Source organism: Pteropus medius, unplaced genomic scaffold (assembly GCF_902729225.1).
Source record: "Pteropus medius unplaced genomic scaffold, Ma_sr-lr_union100, whole genome shotgun sequence".
NCBI lineage: Eukaryota > Metazoa > Chordata > Mammalia > Chiroptera > Pteropodidae > Pteropus > Pteropus medius.
In genome coordinates, this window is record NW_024346062.1 from 988,603 (window position 1) to 1,009,907 (window position 21,305).

The following is a 21,305-nucleotide window of genomic DNA, read 5'->3' on the forward strand; positions in this document are numbered from 1 at the left end:
AATACTATCCTTTCCACTGAATGATCTTATATCCTTGCTGAAAATCATTTGACCATATATGAGAATTTATTTCTGGCCTCTCTATTGGGTATATGTGTCTGTCTTTATACTAGTACCACATTGTTTTCATCACTATAGCAGGAAGAGTGAGACTTCCTAACTTTGTTCTTTTTCAGCATTGTTTTGGCTACTCAGGACCCAAATAAATTTTAGGATAGATTTTTCTATTTTTGCAAAAAACATCACTGGGGTTTTGACAGGAATTACAATGAATACATGATGGCTTTGGGAATACTGACATCTTAATATTAAGTATTTCGATCTATGAAAATAGGATGTCTTTCTATTTATGTGTATCTTCTTTAATTTATTACAGCAACATGTTGCAGTTTTCAAGTTTATATGTCTTTTTGCCTCCTTGGTTAAGTTTATTCGTAGGTATGTTATTATTTTTGATGCTATTGTAAATGAGACTGTTTAGGAGTTTCCTTTTGGGATTGTTCATTGTTAGTGTATAGACACAATTTTTACATGCTGATTTTGTATACTTTGCTAAATTCATTTATTAGTTCTAAAATATTTTTTTTATGGAATCTTTAGCATTTTCTAAATATAAAATTATGTTGTCTGTGAACAACAATCATTTTACTTTTTCATTTCCAATTTGCCTTTTATTCTTTTTTCTTGCTATTTCTCTGGCTAAAACTTCCAATAATATGTTGAAAAGAAGTGGCAAAAGGAGACATACTTGTCTTGTTTTTGATTGTAGGGGAAAAGCTTTTAGTCTTTTACCATTGCATATGATATTAGCTGTGGGTTTTTCACATATGGCCTTTAATATGTTGAAGTAGTTTCCTTCTAATATTAGTTTATTGAGTGTTTTAACATGAAAGAGTGTTGAATTTTGTAAAATGTTTTTTTCTATATCAACTGAGATAACATGTTTTTTCCCTTCATTCTGTTAATGTAATATATTATAATGACTGATTTTCATATGTTGTTCATATTCTTTTTTAAATATTAAATAATACTCTAAATCCAAAAATCCACATTAATTTTTTTAAACTCAAGGAAAAAAAATAGAACTCTGCTTTAATTCCTTAACAATTTTAACTACCTTCGTTTTCTACAGCAATAAAGATGGTTTATTTCAAAAGTTCAAAATTTTTAATTCATAAATAAATACTGGTTAATTTACAGGTAACAATAAAAAATAAAGAAAAAAGATATTACAGAGTTGCAGACCCAAACACAACTCAAGAATCAACAGCCAAGAGTAAATGAAGAAAAAGAAAATAAACCAACTCTTGATTTTTATCCCAGAAAGTACGCTAAGCAAAACTATTAGAAAACCCGCTAAGGTTCTATAATGAAAAATCAGGCCTGCTTTTAGTAACTGGTCCTGATACATAACAATATTAGCCTTTTAAGCAATTTCCAACCCAAGAGCAAAAAACAAATGAATCCTTTACTTTAAAGTACACACACAGTGAAATACTTTTGTTGAGGGAAGAAAGAGCAAGGGATGGGCAATGTCCAGAAAGATTTAGACCAAAATGTTTGGTATGATCATTAACTCATGACAGTAAGAATTATGCATATTATTAGTTTCCTCTTCTTACATGGACTTTCTCAATTTTTTTCTACAACAATAATGTACCATTAGTATTTGGTCTAATATATTTTTTAAATATTTAATCAAAGTATCTGAACCTCTAAAATTACTTTTAGAGACAATACTATCCAAACAAATACCCTGTAATGTGTATGGCTATGAAATAATACATATCAAAATTCCTACTAGGAATTTTAAGAATTTTATCAACGACTTCAATATACCAAATATTCCATTCCTCCACGACTCTGGGTAATCAACTCATCAGTTTTTTAGCTAAAAAAATTATTATGAATTCACTATATAAAACAATACATTTCAAATTCACCTTAGTTCACCATTGTTCACCAAGCCAAGATAAAACACAGGCAAATGCTATAAACGTTAAATACATATTTTTCAGAAATATCACGAAAAATACTGTATGTGTGGTTTAACTTGAGTCCTGCTACATAATAAGTGACCACAAGATTTTTAAGTAGGTAGCTTTCCTCCTCTAAGGATGCTCTGGCATACATCAGACATTATCAATATATAAAACATTGGAAACATAACCCCACAATTCTACATAAGTCTCAGATATTACCAAAGAAAGATAACAAAATGAATTGTGACTATCACTAAGGTTTCTCACTGGTAGCTATTGCTGAGATTCTCTGTTCAATCATAGGACCACTGACTGTGAAAGACAGTCAGATATGCCCTGCCAGCATTTTGATATATTTTAGAAAGTAATACGGTAAAACAAACATATAACATTTAAAATTTTGGCAGATTAAAATTTAGAAATGTTTAAAAGTTGTTCACTACTCTGTAATCATAGGAGGTGATAAAATCCTGTATGTAGGGCTCATGAAATACAAATTATAAAGACAAATTAAAAATTACATTAAGAAAATACAAGAAAATTTGAAGTCAATATAAAAATCTTCTGACTGACCTCCAGCAAACTACTTCTACGCAAAAGATGTTTTGAAATGATACCCACACGCACATAAAAATTTTTAAATAATATTAAAAGCTTCTACATAACAATATGGGGCTAACTAGAAATCTAATTAAACATTGGAAAAGAAGTTGAACAAATGATTGCTATAATAGCTCACTGGAAAAAGTTTCAAGCAAAATAACTATAAGTTATTTAATAAAGGGGGGAATTAGCAAACAATTGTTAGTTGAAAACTGAAAAATATCATTTAATAGCCTTCAAAAACACAAAGTATTTAGAGAAAGTATTAATAAATTAATAGAACTTAAAATTTAACACTAAAAACTACAACACATTATTATCAGAAATTACAGATGACCTAAACAGAAAAGAGACAGAATCATGATTATGGGTTGTAAGACAAACTACTGTTAAAATGTTAATTCTCCCAAAATTGATCTACAGATTTAATGCAATTCCAATATAAATCCCAGAATTTTTTTTTTGCAGACACTGACAAGCTGATTCTAAAATTTATATGGAAATGCAAAGAATATAGAAAAAGCAAAGCAATCTTTAAAAAAAAAATTAGAAGACTTTAAGTTTACAGAAATCAAGAGTGAGGTATTAGCCGAAACAACAGCCATAAAGATCAGTGAATCAGAATATCTGAGTTCAGAAGTGGACCCATATATATTTCACTGAAGGCTGAAACTGAAAGTGGGGAAAAGACAGCTTCTTAGTAAGAAATAGTGTGAGGAAATTAGATATGCATGTGTTAAAAAAAAAACAACCTTGGCTCTTACCTCATACCATACATAAAGAGTAATGAAAAATAGATCCAAGACCTAAACATAAAAGCTAAATATAGGGAAAGAGAGAAACCTCTGCAACCTTGAAGCAGGTCAAGATGGTTAAGATCACAACTCATTCTATGAATCTAGCTCAGCCCTAATCGAAAACCTCACCAGAGGACAAAGAGAAAACTATAATACGACATTACTTAAATACATAGAAATATATCTACCTGAATTCTACAGCATATAATATATCAAGAGCAAAACATTACAAATACTTCCAATAAAATCAGAAACAAGATAACCAATAACTTCCTACACCCGTACCTACTATTCTACGTCACAATGGAGTTTTATCAATGCAAAGAGACAAGAAAAATAAATGAGATAAAAATATTTAAAAGTAAAATATAAATCTCTCAAAACTTCTGGATGATGTAATTATTGATCCAGAAAATCCAAAGAAACCGAAAACTATTAAAGCTAAAAGAGTTCGCTGAGGCGGCCAAATGCAAAAACACAGAAAAGTCATTTGTTTCCCTATATATCAATAATAATTAGTTCTGAAAATATAAGGAAGGGGATCATTCATAATGGCAACAAAGATTTTAAAATACACAGGAATGACTCTAACAAGATCTCTATGATGAAAACTATAAAATAAAATACAATGCTACTGAAAGTCAGAAAAATAAAAAGGGAAAGAAGAAATATATAAATTACATATTATCCTAATCAAAATTCAAAAACAATTTTTAACAGAACTTGATAATTTAATTCTAAAATTTATTTGGAAGACGAAACTTTTACTTTTTATACCTCAATATTATTTGAAAAATTACAAATATATATTTACATCATTTTATAATAAAGAATGTTTTTTCCAGATTTGTTGACATACGATTGGCATAAAACATTGCATAAGTGCCAACAGGTCATGAAAAGATGCTTAACATTACTAATTATCAGGGAAATGCAAATCAAATCCACAGTGAGGTATCACCTCAAGTCTGTTAGAATGGCTATCACCAAAAAGAAATAGCAAGCGTTAGCGATAACGTGGAGGAAAGGGAAGCCTTGTGCACTGTTGGTGAGGATATAAACTGGTACAGCACTATGGAAAACAGTATGGAGGTTCCTCAAAAAGTTAAAAATAGAACTACCATATGATCTAGCAATCCCATTTCTGGGTATATATCCGAAGGAAATAAAATCACTATCTTAAAGAGATATCTGTGTTCCCATGTTCACTGTAGCATTATTTACAGTAATCAAGATATGGAAACAACTTAAGTATCTGTGAACAAATAAATAGCTAAAGAAGATGCGAGATACATATAATGAATATTATTCAACCATGAGAAAGAGGGGAATCCTGCCATTTGCAAAAATATGGATAGATCATCTTGAGAGTGTTATGCAAAGTAAAAGAATCATTTTTAATTACTGATCATTTTCCTACAGTTAAAAGACCAAGTTCAAAATTTACCTTTATATAAACTTCCTAATGAGAGTCTATAACTTCTAGGCATATATGACTATATTCCCATTTCTTTATGATACATTTATTTACATTTAAATTACATTTATGATAGTCAAGTAGTCTAAATTATGAGAATATCGATTTTTATTTCTTTATCAGTTTGAAAGAGGAATTAAAAGAAACTACCAAATACTACATTTTCAGATTTAGGAATTTCAATAGTATCTTCGGATTTAGTGAAATAATTTACCTTAAGAGGATGTAAAAGCCAAAGTTGAATGAAATAATTAAAAGCAGTGCCTGCTTTTCATGGTAGTGCAGAAATGTAATCTGCAGGAATGCAAGCTGAAACGATGTAAAGCAATCTTGGTAATCAATTGTAAAAGTTACAATTGACCTATGACTTCCAAAATTTTGTAAAAACATTAAAACTCTCTTACTGTCAGTTATAAATATTTAGGAAAGTGGAAAATAAAACCAACAATTATTAGTACATTATAATTTAGAACACTAGAAACACTGAGAATTAATTTACCAAGATGGAATGGGCTTGCCTTATTCCACTATTTAACTTAAAATATTTAGCAATCTTTTCTATACCTTAGTAAATCACCAAACTTCTTTTCAAGTTTGGATCACCTACCAAAATTTTATCCTTTGCACTTTCAGTGTTGTGAATTATCTCCTAGAGTACCTTTAATGTGAAGTTTTGGGGCAGCATCACTTCTTCTAGCATATCTTCATCCTTTTTCTCATAACCATTTTCCTCATTTGTATTGAAAAGCTCACCTTTACTAAGTTCCTCCAGCTGTATATCTAGACTATCGAAAATGGCAGTGTCACCAGTCCTACTAGAGTCAGCTATTTCTCTGTAACTCCACTTACATTCCATCAGATTTTAGTTTCCAACATTATCACTTTTCATTTCTTTTTTCATTTCATCTTTGTTGACCAAATCACTCTTTCAATCACCTATTTTTGTAAAATGTCAAGTGGGTCTCTCATTGGGAAATAAGGAGGGAACACAACTACATGATTTGCTGTTGTGCGTGAAGTGTGCACAATACACAGTGATCAATCACAAAAGACTTTGAAAGAAGTGACAGGATTGGTCACTAATCATGATGCACATTTATTATCTATACAGTGAGTTGTGGACTGAAGAGTTGCTGGTGAAGTTTGCATATGATTCAATTACTACATTAATATACCATAGTAACTGAACTTTGAACCATGTTGGGGGTCTGAGGGAGCTGCTGTTACTTAACTAATCTGTGGTAACTAAAATTCATACATATCAAATCCATGCAAAGCAAGAACCATCTGTCCATAAATGCTATTATTTGCATAGCATAACATTAAGAAACAAACAAACAATTTACAAAAGAATCTTCAACATTTCCTCTACATTACTGAGTGTCATAAACCTGAATGTAAGAATCGAGTAATTTATGGCTGTCTATAGATGCAATTAGTCCTTGACTTTTATATGTTTGAGTTTTGTAACAACTCACCTTTTAACAAAACATATCGATATCCATAATCGTCTTTCAGAAATGAGATATGAACTTTAATATATTAAGAAAAGAAAAATTTCAAACTCTCATATGGTGGCAGTTGTGTTGTAACCTTACTACAAGTTTATTTGCGCGATTATGCAAATTTACTACATTTTGACCTTATTATACAAAAATACGTGGAAAATAAAATTAGCAATGGTGGTGATAAAAACCATAGTAGTAATGAAAAAGACAGGTTTTGTGAATATAATTCCATTGAGACAAAAGCAGAGCTCTTTAGCATTAGACACTGAGTTAAGCCAGTTTTTTCACTGTGAATGTAAAAGTCAAATGGAAAAGAAAAAGCAAGTGTAAAACAAATAGCAAAAATATTTTATTAATGATTTTATATATAATTAGGAATTGTATTGTATTTTTAGCTCTCTGAAAATGTACCCCTCTACTAACATTAACTAGTTGTTTGAATTTCGCATTACAATTGAAAACTGGACAGTGCTCTTACCTTTACTAATACTCATTAGAAGCTCTAAGCTACTAAACTGAATAAACATTTCTACTGGAAGTAATAGGATGTGAAACACAGAAGAAAGCACGCTCACAATTTTTAGGTCATTAAATGACAAAAAAAAATCCATTAGCTAATTAGTATTGCTCTTTGTAGGAAGTCTCTATCTAATAGGAGAAATATCTTGATATTAGAGATAGGGAAATCAAAACACAGAAACGACAGAATTAGGACTCCAGTTTATGAATTTTGACGCTCTAATATTTTTTCCAAAATATTTTAGACATTAAATTCTAAGTTAACACTGAAAAGCAAATGGCATGTTCCATTTGGTATTTAACATATTCTTTAACCTATATTTAACATAATCACTACATGTTCATTTTCCAAAAATTGAAATGATCTATTTTACGTACCCCAACAATCCGTTTCATAGCCTCCAATTTAGCAGAATCTTTGTTGCTCTCCAACATTTGCTTTAGATCTTCATTCCTATATAAAAGAAAAAATTTCCATAATTAGATTTTCATATCATACAGCTATTAAAATATATTATTTTCATAAGAATTAGAAATAATATGACAAGTAATGTTCAATAACCGCATTGTTATTTATAATTAAATATGTATTTCTCATCATAACCCTACAAAATAATATCAAGTGTGATGGTGTCATAAAGCCCATCAATTAAACAAAATTACAAAACTGTGCCTCCGTTCTGGGTAAAATATCAATGTGAATACAGGCATACAGATTCTCTCATCCCAAAATTTATTCTGTATGATCACCATAAAAGAGAAAAGAAAATCCTTGATTCGGCACTAATATATTTTCATAAGCCTAAAAGTAAAAACATTCTTTAGAATATCTCAAGAAAGAACAGTGACTGAAAAAAAGCTACGTGTCATACATACCATTCTTTTTTCTCTCTACCTTCCCGCCCCCGAAAAAAGAGCATAAATATGAAGAGAAACCCCAAATGATATCTCCTAATTTGAAGAATTAAGTAAAGACAATTTTAACATCTAAATGAGAGGATGAGGTAATGAACCAGAGAAGTTAGTGATAGGATGAAAATGAACGATATTCAAGAACTACTTAGAAGTTAAAATCAGTGGGATGCAGTGACTGAATGTAAAGGATGAGACAGGGGCACTCAAAAAGGATGCCCTCATTCCCAACTTAAATGACCAAGTAAATGACAATGAAAGATAACTTTGCCAAAGAAGTACACATTTTCTCTCTTCCAAGGCTAATTGTTACATAAGCATCCTTAAAAGATAGTGCAGAACAAAAACTAGTGATGCCTTTACACAGAAGAGCTACAAAAAACGAGAAAAATCCATGAAGAACTGTCTCCTGATAGATTCTTCCAAGTGACTTTCTCCCCAGCAAATTCACAAAATCCCCCAGAAAAAGAAAATTTATATTTTGCAATTTCTAATTATGTTTCCCATGACATGGCAGGATAGATTTGTAAAACAGTTATATAGCTAGGCAAAGAGTTCTTGAACTTGACACCAAAAGCACGGTCCATAAAAGGGAACACTGATAAACTGGATTGCATCAAAGTAAAAAACTTGCTCCATGAAAAATCCTCTAAGGACAAAGAAAAAAGAATTACGGACTGGCAGAAAGCATTTGCAAATATACATATGACTAGATCTAGTATACAGAATATAAAAAGAACTCTAAAACTCAACAGTAAAAAGAAAAAAAATCAATTAAAGGGAAGTTAAAGACATTGTTATGGACTGAACTGTGCTCCCTCACCCCAAAATTCATATATTGAGGCCCCAACCTCCAACTTAACTTTGTATGGAATAGGGACTTTAAAGAGGTAATTAAGGTGAAATAGGTCATAAGGGTGGGGCTCTAATCCAATTAAGGCTGGTGTCTTCCTAAAAAGAGAAAGATATCAGTGGTGCACAAACACAGAGAAAGGACACGTGAGGACACAGTGAGAAGACAGTCATCTGCAAGCCAAGGAGAGAGGCCTCAGGAGAAACCCAACTTGGACTTCCAGACTTCTGGAAAAACTGTGAGAAATAAATTTCTGTTGTTTAAGCCATCCAGCCTGTGGTACTTGTTATGGCAGCCCTAACAAACTGTTACAGATTTTGGTATCCAGAAGTGGAATGTCACTATAACAAATACTTAAAAATGTAGAAGAGGCTTTGGAACTGGAGAATGGGTAGAGGCTAGAACAGTCATGGGAGGAGGGGGGGGTGTGTGTGTGTGTGGTGTGTGTGCATTTTGTGTGCTAGATTGTCTTGAAGAAAGTATTGGTATAAATACAGATGTTAAAGGTTGATTATGATGAGATCTCAAATGGGAATGAGGAGCATGTTACTGGAAAGTGGAGGAAAGACAATCCTTTTTACAAAGTAGCAAAGAACTTGGCTGAATTGTGTTCTACTGTTTTGTGGAAAGTAGAAGTTAACTTGATGAATTTGGATATTTGGCTGAGGAGATTACTAGGCAAACTGTTGAAGGCTCAACCTGGTTTCGCCTTGTTGTTTATGGTAAAATGAGAAAGTTAAACTGAAGAAATTTTTTTAAGCAAAAAGGAAGTAGAACTTGAAGATCTGGACAATTCTCAGCCTATCCATATTGAGAAAAACAAGAAAAGCTTCTTCATACCTTTTTCAAGTATGTGGCTGGAAAATCATTTGATAAAGACATCATGGGTACCACTCATGGATACAATCAAACATCTCAGTCAAACCAGGTACAGAGATGGGATTATAAAAGCAGAGACACTGGACCAAAGGGGAGAGACAGGAAGAAATGAAGGAAGGCTATCTGACTTCTGATATTCTATAGGACAATGTGAGTACACAGAGAGAAGGCAGCCATCTGTAAGCCAAGGAGAACGGTCTCAGGAGAAACCAAACCTGCCAACACTTTGATCTTGGACTTCCAGCCTCAAGAATGGTGAGAAATAAATGTCTGTCGATCAAAACACCCAGGCTGTGGGATTTTGTAACAGCAGCTCTAGCAAACTAATACAGTCATCGACAACAATTTACTGAAAGAGCTACACAAACTGCAAAAAAGCACACGAAAAGATAATTAACTTCATTAGCTACTAGGGAAATGCAAATTAAAACCACAGCAAGATGTCACCATATATCTTATCAGAATGGCTCTCATTTAAAAAAAAAAAGTGACAACACTCAATGATAATAAAGACGTAGAAGAAATGATTCACTCATATACACTGGTGGTGAATGTTAAAGGTAGCAGCCACTGTGGCAATCTGGCAGTTTCTTATAGAACTAAACCTGCAATTACCATACAACCCAGTGATTGTACTCTTAGGTGTTTATCCCCCAGAAATGGAAATTTATACTCAAAAACCTGAACATAAGAATTCACAGTAACTTTATTCCTAGTATCCAAAACGGAAACAACCCAGAAGTCCTTCAATGGGTGAATGCTTTGACAAACTGTGGTATATCCACAGCATGAACTACCACTCAGCAGTGAAAACAAACAAACTACTGATACTTGGGACAACTCTGATTAATTTACAGAGAAGCATGCTGGGTAAGAAAAGTTAATTCTAAAAGGTTACACAATGTATTATTCCATTTACATATCATTCAACAGAATTATAGAAATGGAGAAAGATTAGTGGTTACTGAAGATTAAGGTCAGGAATGAGCAACACATGAAAGGGCAACACAGGAGACCCCTGTGGTGATGGAATTGTTACAGAGCTTTATCGTTGTGATGGTTACAAGAACCGACACATGTAATAAAATGCGAAAGAACATACACACGACTAGAAGTAAAACTGGAGAAATCTGAGCAAGATTGGTAGATTATAACAATGTCAACATCTTGGTTGTGATCACTGAAGGAAACTGAGTAACGGGTACATGGGCTTTCTCTCTATTATTTCTTATAACTACAAATGAATCTACAATTACTTTAAAATCAAAAAGTTAATTTTAAAAAAGTTTTATAACAATTACAACTCATTTATGAGACAAACAGGCCAATCAAAAAAAAAACAACAACAGATTGAAAGAGTTGTACAAACATTTCACAAAAGATTAGAAATGTCAATACGCACACGAAATACTTCAGATCATTATCAGAGAAATGCAAATTAAATGATACCATTACACACCCATTAGAATAGATGAAATTAAGAGACTGACAATAACAAATGCAGCCAAAGCTTTGGAGCAACTAGAACTCTCTCACACTGCTGATGGGAATACAAAAAAAAAAAACCCACTTTAGAAAACTGGGAGTTTCTTAAAATTTAAACAAACCTACCATGTGACCCAGTCATTTCATTCCCCAGAGGAATACTAACATTTCCATATAATGATTGGCATGAATATTCACAGAAGCTTTACTCATATAATAGTAAAAAACTGGAAAAAACCTACATATCCAGTAAAATGTGATTTAGTCATACACTGTAATACTAACCAGCAATGAAAAAGAATTAATTACTGATATATTTCAACAAGAGAGATGCTAAGTGAAAGAAGCCAGATACAAATTTAAATTTAAAATTCTAGAAAATGCAAACTAATCTGTAGTGACAGAGAGCAGATCAGGGGTATCCTGATGCCATAGAGTAGAGAGAGAAATGGACAGCAAAGAGACATCAGAAAATCTCTGATTCCATAAGATGATAGAAATGTTCTCTATCTTCTTAATAGAGGTGGTGATTTCACAGGTGTGTTCATCTATCAAAAGACCTAATTATAATCTTTAAGTGGATAATTTGTTACATGCAAATAATACCTCCATTAAGTTGTTATAAAAAAGTTTTATAATGTTTTATTCACATGTGTGAATTAGATGCTTAGTTCTCCAAAAGCAGACTAAAAGATACACATCTATTTCTGAGAAATACATTATTAGGGATCTGGTAAGCCACCATTTTTCATACTTTGAAATTAAGTTATCACATTTAAGCTTCATGTTTGTGCAAAAATTTAAATCACTGAATCTTACTTTAGTAAATCAAATGAAAGTTCTCTTAAATGACTGTAAGAAATTGACAGGAAACTAAGACTGTAGTATTACAAATTATAATTAACTACTAGAATAGTTATAAGTTTGTAATCAGCCATCCTTCATAGTGTTTACAATAAACTCTGCTGAAAAGAGATTGCAATACAGTTTAATCATCAAAAAGAAAGTATCAGAAGCCCTTTCATCTCAGTTTAGGTTTCAAAGTAGATCAGAAGAACTTCTTTAACTACTCCAAATAGATAACCTTGATTAAAAAAAATACTTTAATTTTGTATATTTTACAAATTTAGGCCTAATGTAGGCAGTAAGCACTTATCAAGAATGAATGCTCAATCGTGTGTCATGGGCTGAGCTGTGTCCCTTCCAAAATTCATGTTGAAGTCCTACCCCCAAGAATGTGACTGGAGATAGAGCCTTTAAAGAGGTAATTAAGGTAAAATGAGGTCATTATTAGTGGGCCCTAATCCAATAAGACTGATGTCTTCAGATGAGCAGATCAGGACACAAACACACAAAGACCAAGAGATGACCATGTGAAGATGCAGCAAGAAGGTGACCATCTAACAAGCCAGGGAAAGAGATATCAGAAGAAAACAAACCCACCAACGCCTTGATCTTAGACTTCTGCCTCCAGAATTGGGAGGAAATAAATTTCTGTTGATTAAGTCACCAAATCTGTGGCATTTTTTATGGCAGCCCTGGCAAACTAATACAGGAGTTAAATGTTACAAACTGTCATTGTGGTTAAAAAATAAATAAATAAACAAATGAGACCTAAGCCCATTTTCTCCAAAAAGAGTAGAGGCAATAAAATTTATTATAAAAATTACTCTTCTTTTCCAAGCAGCTTATAAAATGAAAGGCAATGGTGATCACTAGTGGAACATAAAAATAAATGATTACAACACCTATTTTACTCTAATTAAAAGTACAGCTAGAATACATATAATAGTAGAGACAGCAATATATAAAAACTATGTATGAGGATATACAACTATCAAATATTAAAATGCTAAAATTGCACTGTAAGGAATTTAGAATCCCTTAAAACTTTTCAGACTATTGCATTGCACAGGTAACTGAAAAAGGAGGAAAGTTAATGGAACCACATATGAGGTTTTCTTTCCTTCTACTTTTTGTTATTTTCATATTTAACTTAATGATCATGTATACTTTTATAAATGAAAAGCGCAAAACCTAAAAGAAACCTTAAAAACCTTATTGGGGTAAGAAAGCAAACAACAACAACAAAAAATTGAAGTAGTTAGATAGTAACTAAATAGAAAGAAAATGTGATCACATGTATACATGTCAAAAAAAGAAAAATTTATTTTCCTGTGCCTGATCCGCTTTTCTTTCCCAAGAGTTTTTCACCATTTTCCTCACCAGTGTTATCAGAAGAGAGAAGTGAACAATGAATAATGAAGTTTCAATTTTTAGGATCCGACCTCTAATCCCAAGTGTATCTTACTCATGGCCTAATGGAAACTTGGTTTGTTTCTCTTAAGTTTGAGATGCCAGAGTCCCCTTCCCAGTCACCATTAGTCCTGACTGGCTCTCTCAAACTAAAAACAAGAAAACAGGAACCCAATATTAAAGCCAAAGGTTTTGCTCTTCATATTTAACAGAACGGATAGTCTTCAACAATAGACAGAAAGCTAATAACTTTGAGGTTCAGAGAAAAGACAAGAAAAACCCCAGAGAGTTTCAACCTGGTGTATTATTTAACTTCTCACAAATATAAAGACCTAATGAAAATTCTGATATAACTTATATATTCCTCTTTGCTTGTCACCAAACAGTAAAAACTTCAGAGAGTTTATAACACATAGTTTACCCTCAAAATATGTTCACTTGTATTGAGTTATTTTAGGTCTACCTCCTTCATTAGGTAGATTCAAATATGGCCTATATATTACTGCATTAACTTAGAAATTAAGATATTCTTTTTGCTAAACATCGAAAGAATTGATTCAAAATAATGTTGAATTGGCAGTATTTTCATTGCCTCTGCTGAAAACCAATATTTGTTTCAAATACACATTTTTGTTGTTGTTGTTGTTTATCCAATTCTTCATTTACCTACTTACCTGTCGAGTATTAGGGTACTAAACTTTATTTTTACATAAGTGACATCTTGTGGTGTTAAGTGGTATAACTTTTCCTTTCATTTTCAAAATATGCCTGCGTTTAGTTTCAAGGAACAGGGGAAAATATGTAACTAGAAAGTTAAAGAAAATCTTACTATTACCAGGAAGTCATTCTTATTTCTGTACAAGTATAAAGCAGCAAGTATAATCCAACAGCAACATTTTACCAGTTAGATGTAAGAACTTAGGAGGTAGTAGGGCTTTTACAAAGTATAAATTTATTTCTTTTTAAAAAAATCTATACTCTATAACCCTTTAAAACCTTCCACTCCTTTTAAAGACAATGTAAATTAAAGAGAAATTAAGACTGTAGCAATGTATACTGTATCAGTGATATTCAAAGTGTGATCCAAGAAAGTCTGGTCCAAAAACCATCACCAGTCCACAAATTTTTGTTACTAATCCATGTGGAAATATGTACAGAAATTGGAAGCAAACGCAGTAAGAAACCTGACAGAGCAATTCAACAGTGTAATTTTATATCTTTTGAATCTAATAAAAAATTAGGGCTTATGTGCTTTTTTTAAATTTAATTTTCCTAGTAATTTATTTTTTATTGAATTTTATAGAAGTATCCACCCATGGTGGACTGGAAATTTAAAAAAAAAAAAAAGGCCCTTCACCAGTATAAGATCTACATAATTCCCTTCTTTTCCCTCAAAACACCAAAATTTGTATACTACAGAAAGCAAAACCTGAAAGTTAAATCCAGGAATGATGGGCTGAGAAAAGTGATAAGGAATAGCAATTTCCAAACAGATACATTGAAACCTTTGAGGAGGGATAGTTATACTTTTTTTAAGCCCTGCTAAAAATTCTAAAACATGGGCACCTTTTCATGCTTTGAGAACCACTCAAATGAAAGATGTTTCTACTCCAAGCAGTGCATTGTACACATGAACAGGATTATTGAACTTGAAGGCAAATCAAGAGAGAATATACAATTTGAAGCACCAAGCAATAAAAAGAAGAAAAATACAGAATAGAGTATCAGAGACATGTAAGAAATAGTCAAAATATATAATAGACCTCTAGTCAGAGTCCCAAAAAGAGAGGGGAGAGAGAGAAAATAAGACGAAAGAAGTATTTCAAGAGATAACAGCTAAGAATTTTTCCAAACTGAGGAGAAATATAAACTCACATATTTCAAAACTATACTAGGTATAGTAAAGTCAAACCACTAAAAAATCAAAGACAATGAGAAAAATGTTAAAAGCAAACAGAGAAAAAGAAGACATTTCCTTAAGGATAAGGTCAGTAAAGATAAGATCCTTTTTTAAAGGATCAGATAGCAAATATTTTAGGCATTAAAGGCCATATCATCTCAAAATATTTTTAGCCAATATTATATTGACCTTTTCAATAACCACAAATATATCTGAACAGACAATATGTAAAAAAATGGGCATGGTTGTGTTCTAATAAAATTTTACTTATATAAATAGGCAGACCATTGTTTGCTAGCCCCTGCCTTAAAAAGATGAACAATAATATTAATAGCCAACTTTTCAACAAACACTATAGAGGTCAGAAGATTTTAATGACATCTTTTTTTAATTCTTTTTTTTTTTAATTCAATTTACTGGGGTGACATTGGTTAACAAAATTATATAGGTTTCAAGTGTATAATTCTATAATATATCATCTGTACACTGTATTGTGTGCTCACCACCGAAAGTCTGCTCTGCTTCCATCACCATACAGTTGACCCCTTTACCCTTTTCTACCTCCCCCTACTCCTCTTTCACTCTGGTAACCACTATACTGTTGTCTGTATCTAGGAGTTTTTGGTTGGTTGTCTTGTTTGTTCCTTTCAGTTTTATGTCACACATATGAGTGAAATCATAATGGTTCTTGACTTTTTCTGTCAGACTTATTTTGCTTAGCATGACACTCTCAGAATCCATCTATGTTGTTGTATCTTTAAAGGGCTGAAAGAAAAAAAAAATCAACATACAATTCCACACCCATTGAAAATAGCCTTCAAAACTGAAGATGAAATAAAGTGGTTTTCAGACAAAAGCTGAAGATATGTTGCCAGGACATAAAAGGATGTCATTTTAAAAGGAAGATACAAGTGTTTTCCATAGTGGCTGCACCAAAATGCAATACCACCAACAGTGCAAGAGGGGTCCTTTTCCTCCACATCCTCGTCAACATTTGTTGTTGATTTATTGATGATAGCCATTCTGATAGGTGTGAGGTGATATCTCATTGTGGTTTTACTTTGCATTTCTCTGATGATTAGTGACATTGAGCGTCTTTTCATATGTCTATTGGCCATCTGAAAATCCTCTTTGGAGAAATGTCTATTCAGGTCCTCTGCCCATTTTTTAACTGGATTATTAGTTTTTTCAAAGGGCTTGCAAACTGGCACAATATGAAACACAGTATGGAGGTTCCTCGAAAAATTAAAAATAGAACTACCTTATGACCCAGCAATTTCACTTATGAGTATTTATCCAAAGAAATCCAAAACATTAATTGGAAAGATATATGCACTGCTATGTTAATTGCAGCATTATTTACAATAGCCAAGATGTGGAAGCAACCTAAGTGCCCATCAATATTGGATAAAGACGATATGGTACATATATACAATGGAATACCTGGCTATAAAAAAAGGAATGAAATCTTACTATTTGCAACAATGTGGATGGACCTGGAAGGTATATGCTAAGTGAAATAAGTCAAACAGAGAAAAACAAATACCATACAATCTCACATACAATCTAAAAAACAAAATAAACAAAACAGACACAGACTCACAGATAGAGAACAAACAGATGTTTGTCAAATGGGAGTGGGTTGGGAGAATGAGTGAAAAAGGTGACGAGATTAAGAAGTATAAATTGGTAGTTACAAAACAGTCAAGAGGATGTAAAGTACAGCATAGAGAATAAGGTCGATAATATTGTAATAACTATGTATGGTGCCAGGTAAATACTTGACTAATCGGGGGGATCACTTCATAAATTATATAAATGACTAATCACTATGTTGTACACTTGAGACTAACATAAAATAATACTGAATGTCAACTGTAATTGAAATTTTTTAAAAAGTAAATAATGATAATATTGTAATAACTATGTATAGTGCCAGGTGGATACTAAACTAATGAGGAAGGGAGAAAAATAAATAAAAGATAAAATAATCTTAAATGTGTATGTATTCTAAATTTATAGCCTCCATCTATAAAGTAAAAACTGACAGAACTAATAGAAAGAAAACATACATCCATAATCATGATTGGCAACTTCTCTCAGTAAGTGATAGAATAAGCAGACAAAAAATTCAGTAAAGGTGTAGAAAATCTGAACACAATTAACCAACTTAACCTGACATGCACAGAGCACTATATCCAACAACCGCAGAATAAACATTCTTTTTAAATACACATAGAACCTTTACCAAAACGGACTATCTGCCGAATGAGATCTCAACAAATTTCGAAGGTCTAAAATCATTTGGGCATGTGAAATCTAACTAACAATCAATAACAGAAGAATAACTAGAAAATAGTCGGATGTTTAGAAATATAAGCAACACACTTTAAATGACCTATGGGCCAAAAAAGAAATCTTCAGAGAAATTAGAAAATATTTTGAACTGACTAATGAAACTGCAACATTTCAGAACTCATGAGGCGCAGCTAAAGCAGTACTGATAAGTAAATTTTTATTTCTAAACACAATATAAAAAAAGAAAGATTGAAAATCAATAATCTGAGCTTCCATTTTAAGAAACTAGAAAAAAGGAATAGCAAATTAAAGTAAAAGAACAAGTATTGAAAGAAAGGATAAAAGGATAATTCAATAGACTAGTAAACAAACTGCAATAGAGAAAAATTAAGAAAACTAAAGGCTGGTATTTATTTCAAATAAGTTGTTATGAAGACAATGAGAAAGGGACTTATCACTAGGCCTACCACATTCATTTATTCAATATCCACTATGCATCAAGAATTGTTCTAGTGGAGTCCCTGACTTCTTGGGACTTACATTCCAAGTGAGAATTCAGGGAGAAAGGGTGGTAAGAAGAATGACAGAAATGACAGAGGAAGAAGAGGGAAGGAAGGAAGCGGAAAGGAAAACAAAGATGGACAGAAAGACCAGATACGCAGTACTCGAAGAACTAAAATAGGGTAATGCATAAAGTAAGAATGAGTGATCACAAAAGACCTCTATGGGTAGGTGATCATTTAAGCTGAAGTCTCAAATGACGAGGAGCAAATCACAGAAATTCTGCAAAGATAATAGAGCAGAAACGAACTTGGATAAATGAGGACCCAAAAGAAGGTCTAAAAAGGGTCTGTAAATGTAGGCTATGGTATTCTCAAGTACACAAAACTTTTTACAGGCCCATAATAGGCACACAATAAATATTAGTTCAAAAAAATAAATGAATATAGGATATACACTAAACACATTCCTTAGAGGGATACAGAAAAACTCCAAGCTTTCACTGGATTCTCAAAAGGATCTATGACCCCAATAAAGGCATGTTTTAAAAACCATGATGACATACATATACCACCGAAAGTCTCCATATTTGCCAAGTCCTTTTCAATAAACGCTTAGTTACCTGTTCTCTTGTCAGGTAACAAGAAGTAGGTTCTACCTTTGCTCAGAATACTCATCCTTAAAATTTTAAAGGCAATCTCATAGAGTCACTGAGCTAGTTGAGTTTATATATGCTAAGACGAAAAAAAATTGGTTGGAACAGGCAAAAGTTCTTTTTCACTGTTTAAGAGCACAGTAAACCAAAAATGCCACTTTCTATAAAAGATTAAAAGACTGGTGAAATTGCAAAAGCAACAAAAGAAAAACTTAATATAATCACAAAAACTTTAAACCTTTGCATCTAAAAATGCCATAAACAAAGACAAAAAAAAAAATGAATTTGGGATTCATCTGATAGAAGTGCTAATTTTCTTAAAATACAAAGAGCCCTTAACTAATAAGTAAGAGCTGAGCCAATAGGGAATTGGACAAAGGACATTTAAAAGTATTTCACTGAAAGAATAAGCCCATAAATATGAGAGAGAAGACTTAATACACTCAAAATTATATGGACTCAGTGTAATAACATTTTGCACCTGTAAGATTGCAAATATGAAATTTGATGGTACGCACTATTCAGAAAAGTGTAACGAAAACAGACTTTACTGTTGGTGGTGGGAGAAAACTGATACAACTCATCTAGAAGTTAATTTAGCAATATCTATCATAATTTAAAATGTAATAACCTTTGACCTACAAACAAGTCCACACAAGTATGAAAAAATTTGTGTTGCAGTATTGTTTATATTCAACAAAATGTGATACAGATCAAATGCCCCTTTAGGGAAACTAATGAAATTAAGGGAATACTAGGAAATATTATACAATGGTTAAAGAGTTTGCAATAGTTTCATATGCTGATATGGAAAGGCTTCCAAGATATATGAAGGGAAAACAAAATACATAGAGAATACTATATATATATTATCATTTGGTTTAAATTAAAAAAAATTTTTCTGGAAAGATACATATGAACTTGTTCACTACAGTTACCTCTTAGGGGAATGGGAATGTGAGTTATATCCTTTCTACATTACAAATTTACCACTAACATGCCTTGCATTTATAACATATAATTAACTTCTTTAGCCACTTAATAGAAGTACTGTTCTCTAGATCTTATAGTACTATCTAATTTTAGTATTACAGAGTTTCGATGAAGCATGTGTGGCTATTATTATTCCCATTTAATAGATAAGAAAACTGAGTCCCTGAAAATATAAAGATGACATACAAGTAAAAGATTATAAAACATATAAAAAATTGTAAACACATAGAACTTTTAAGTATACCATCACAGAACTAGGGAATGGCAAGGAATCAAACTTGAGTCTTGTTCTGAAATCCAACATTCTTCCCATTTATTACATTGCTGTCATTTTCTACTATAAAGTTGAGTATGATACGAATACATTTCAAGAACTGTAAATACCTTATAAATATAAAATCCATACCCTACATTGCCACAACACTTCTTTCCTAATTTATAATCTGCCACAAGAAAACTTGTATTTTTTTCTTTAAACTAAAAATTTTTATGAAAAGAAAACTGATCACTGGAACCATAAACACTAATTCTAACTATTCTCAACAGTAGTCTAAAACATCTGTGATACACTTCTGTATAAGTCAAAGTAAATTTTATTTTCACTGACATTACTTTGTATTTGGTTAACATTATTTCATGTAGATTCATCAGCTCAAAATTAATTAGTATTACAGAATAGTGTATTCCGTCCAAACAATTCATCTTTGTTGGCTCACATGCCTCACTGCTACTGGCATGCCACTGTAATAACAGGCATAGTGCCACAGTAACAGATGGGCATAAACACACAAATGCCAAAGAGTCAGTGTGTGCATCAAGTCTGAGTATTAGCATTAGATTTTCCTCCAAGAAATTCATAAACTATAGCAGAATAAATATACATTTTCTACAACTATGTTACTAAGGTATGCCAACTAAAAGCTAGATTAATTTTTAAGTTCTTAAAAAAAAAAACAAAAAAAAAAACATAAAAAGCAACTTTCCAAAGCCACAGAAGGCAAGTTTCCCATCTGATGAATTTGGATCAGCCTTCTGTGCAGGGAATTGAGGAAACCAATATGCAATCTCTACCTTAGATAAGCTCTGTCCCTGAAGCACTTGAAAATTCCAGTAAAAAATTCTGTTTTTAAAAAGTTACATGGCAGTGTTGCAAAATGAAAAAGTCCTAGAGATTTGTCACACAACATTGTGAATATACTTAACACTACCAAACTATACTCTTAAAAATGATTAAGATAGTAAATTTAATGTTATGTACTTTTTACAATTAAGATAAAAAAAGTCACATGGACCTGTCAAGTTTCCTGATGAAGGCTATGTAGGACTAAGAAAGAGAAAAATGATCCTACAAATTCCTACTTGACAGGAATAGAAACTAAAAATGCAAACAATTGGTTTATATGATTATTTTAAATTTTGCCATCTGTTGAAAAACTACTGTCATCTAAAAAATTGTCATTTTAAAAAGAGTATGTTATTTCACATGTAGTTTTAAATTTTTAAAATATAATACATACACTATTGACCAAACTATATTGAAAAATTTTATCATTTTTATTACATTAATGAAAACAGTTTTAAAATACTAAGAATGCTAAGGAAAAAAAGAAAAAAACATTTGCGGTCACTATCATACAAAATCATTTGTTAAATAATGTACAAAGCACCAGAATAGATGGGTGGGTGG

At 31.9% G+C, this 21,305-nt stretch overlaps 1 protein-coding gene across 2 annotated transcripts in view; it reads right to left on the minus strand.

Annotated features, from left to right (window-relative positions):
• AP3B1 (adaptor related protein complex 3 subunit beta 1) overlaps positions 1–21,305 on the minus strand; it is a 212,354-nt gene that overhangs the window by 176,817 nt on the left and 14,232 nt on the right. For both annotated transcript variants that reach the window (XM_039874889.1, XM_039874890.1), the window contains exon 2: positions 7,265–7,340. In XM_039874889.1, coding sequence (XP_039730823.1) covers positions 7,265–7,340 — 76 coding nt within the window. The remainder of the gene's footprint in view (positions 1–7,264; positions 7,341–21,305) is intronic.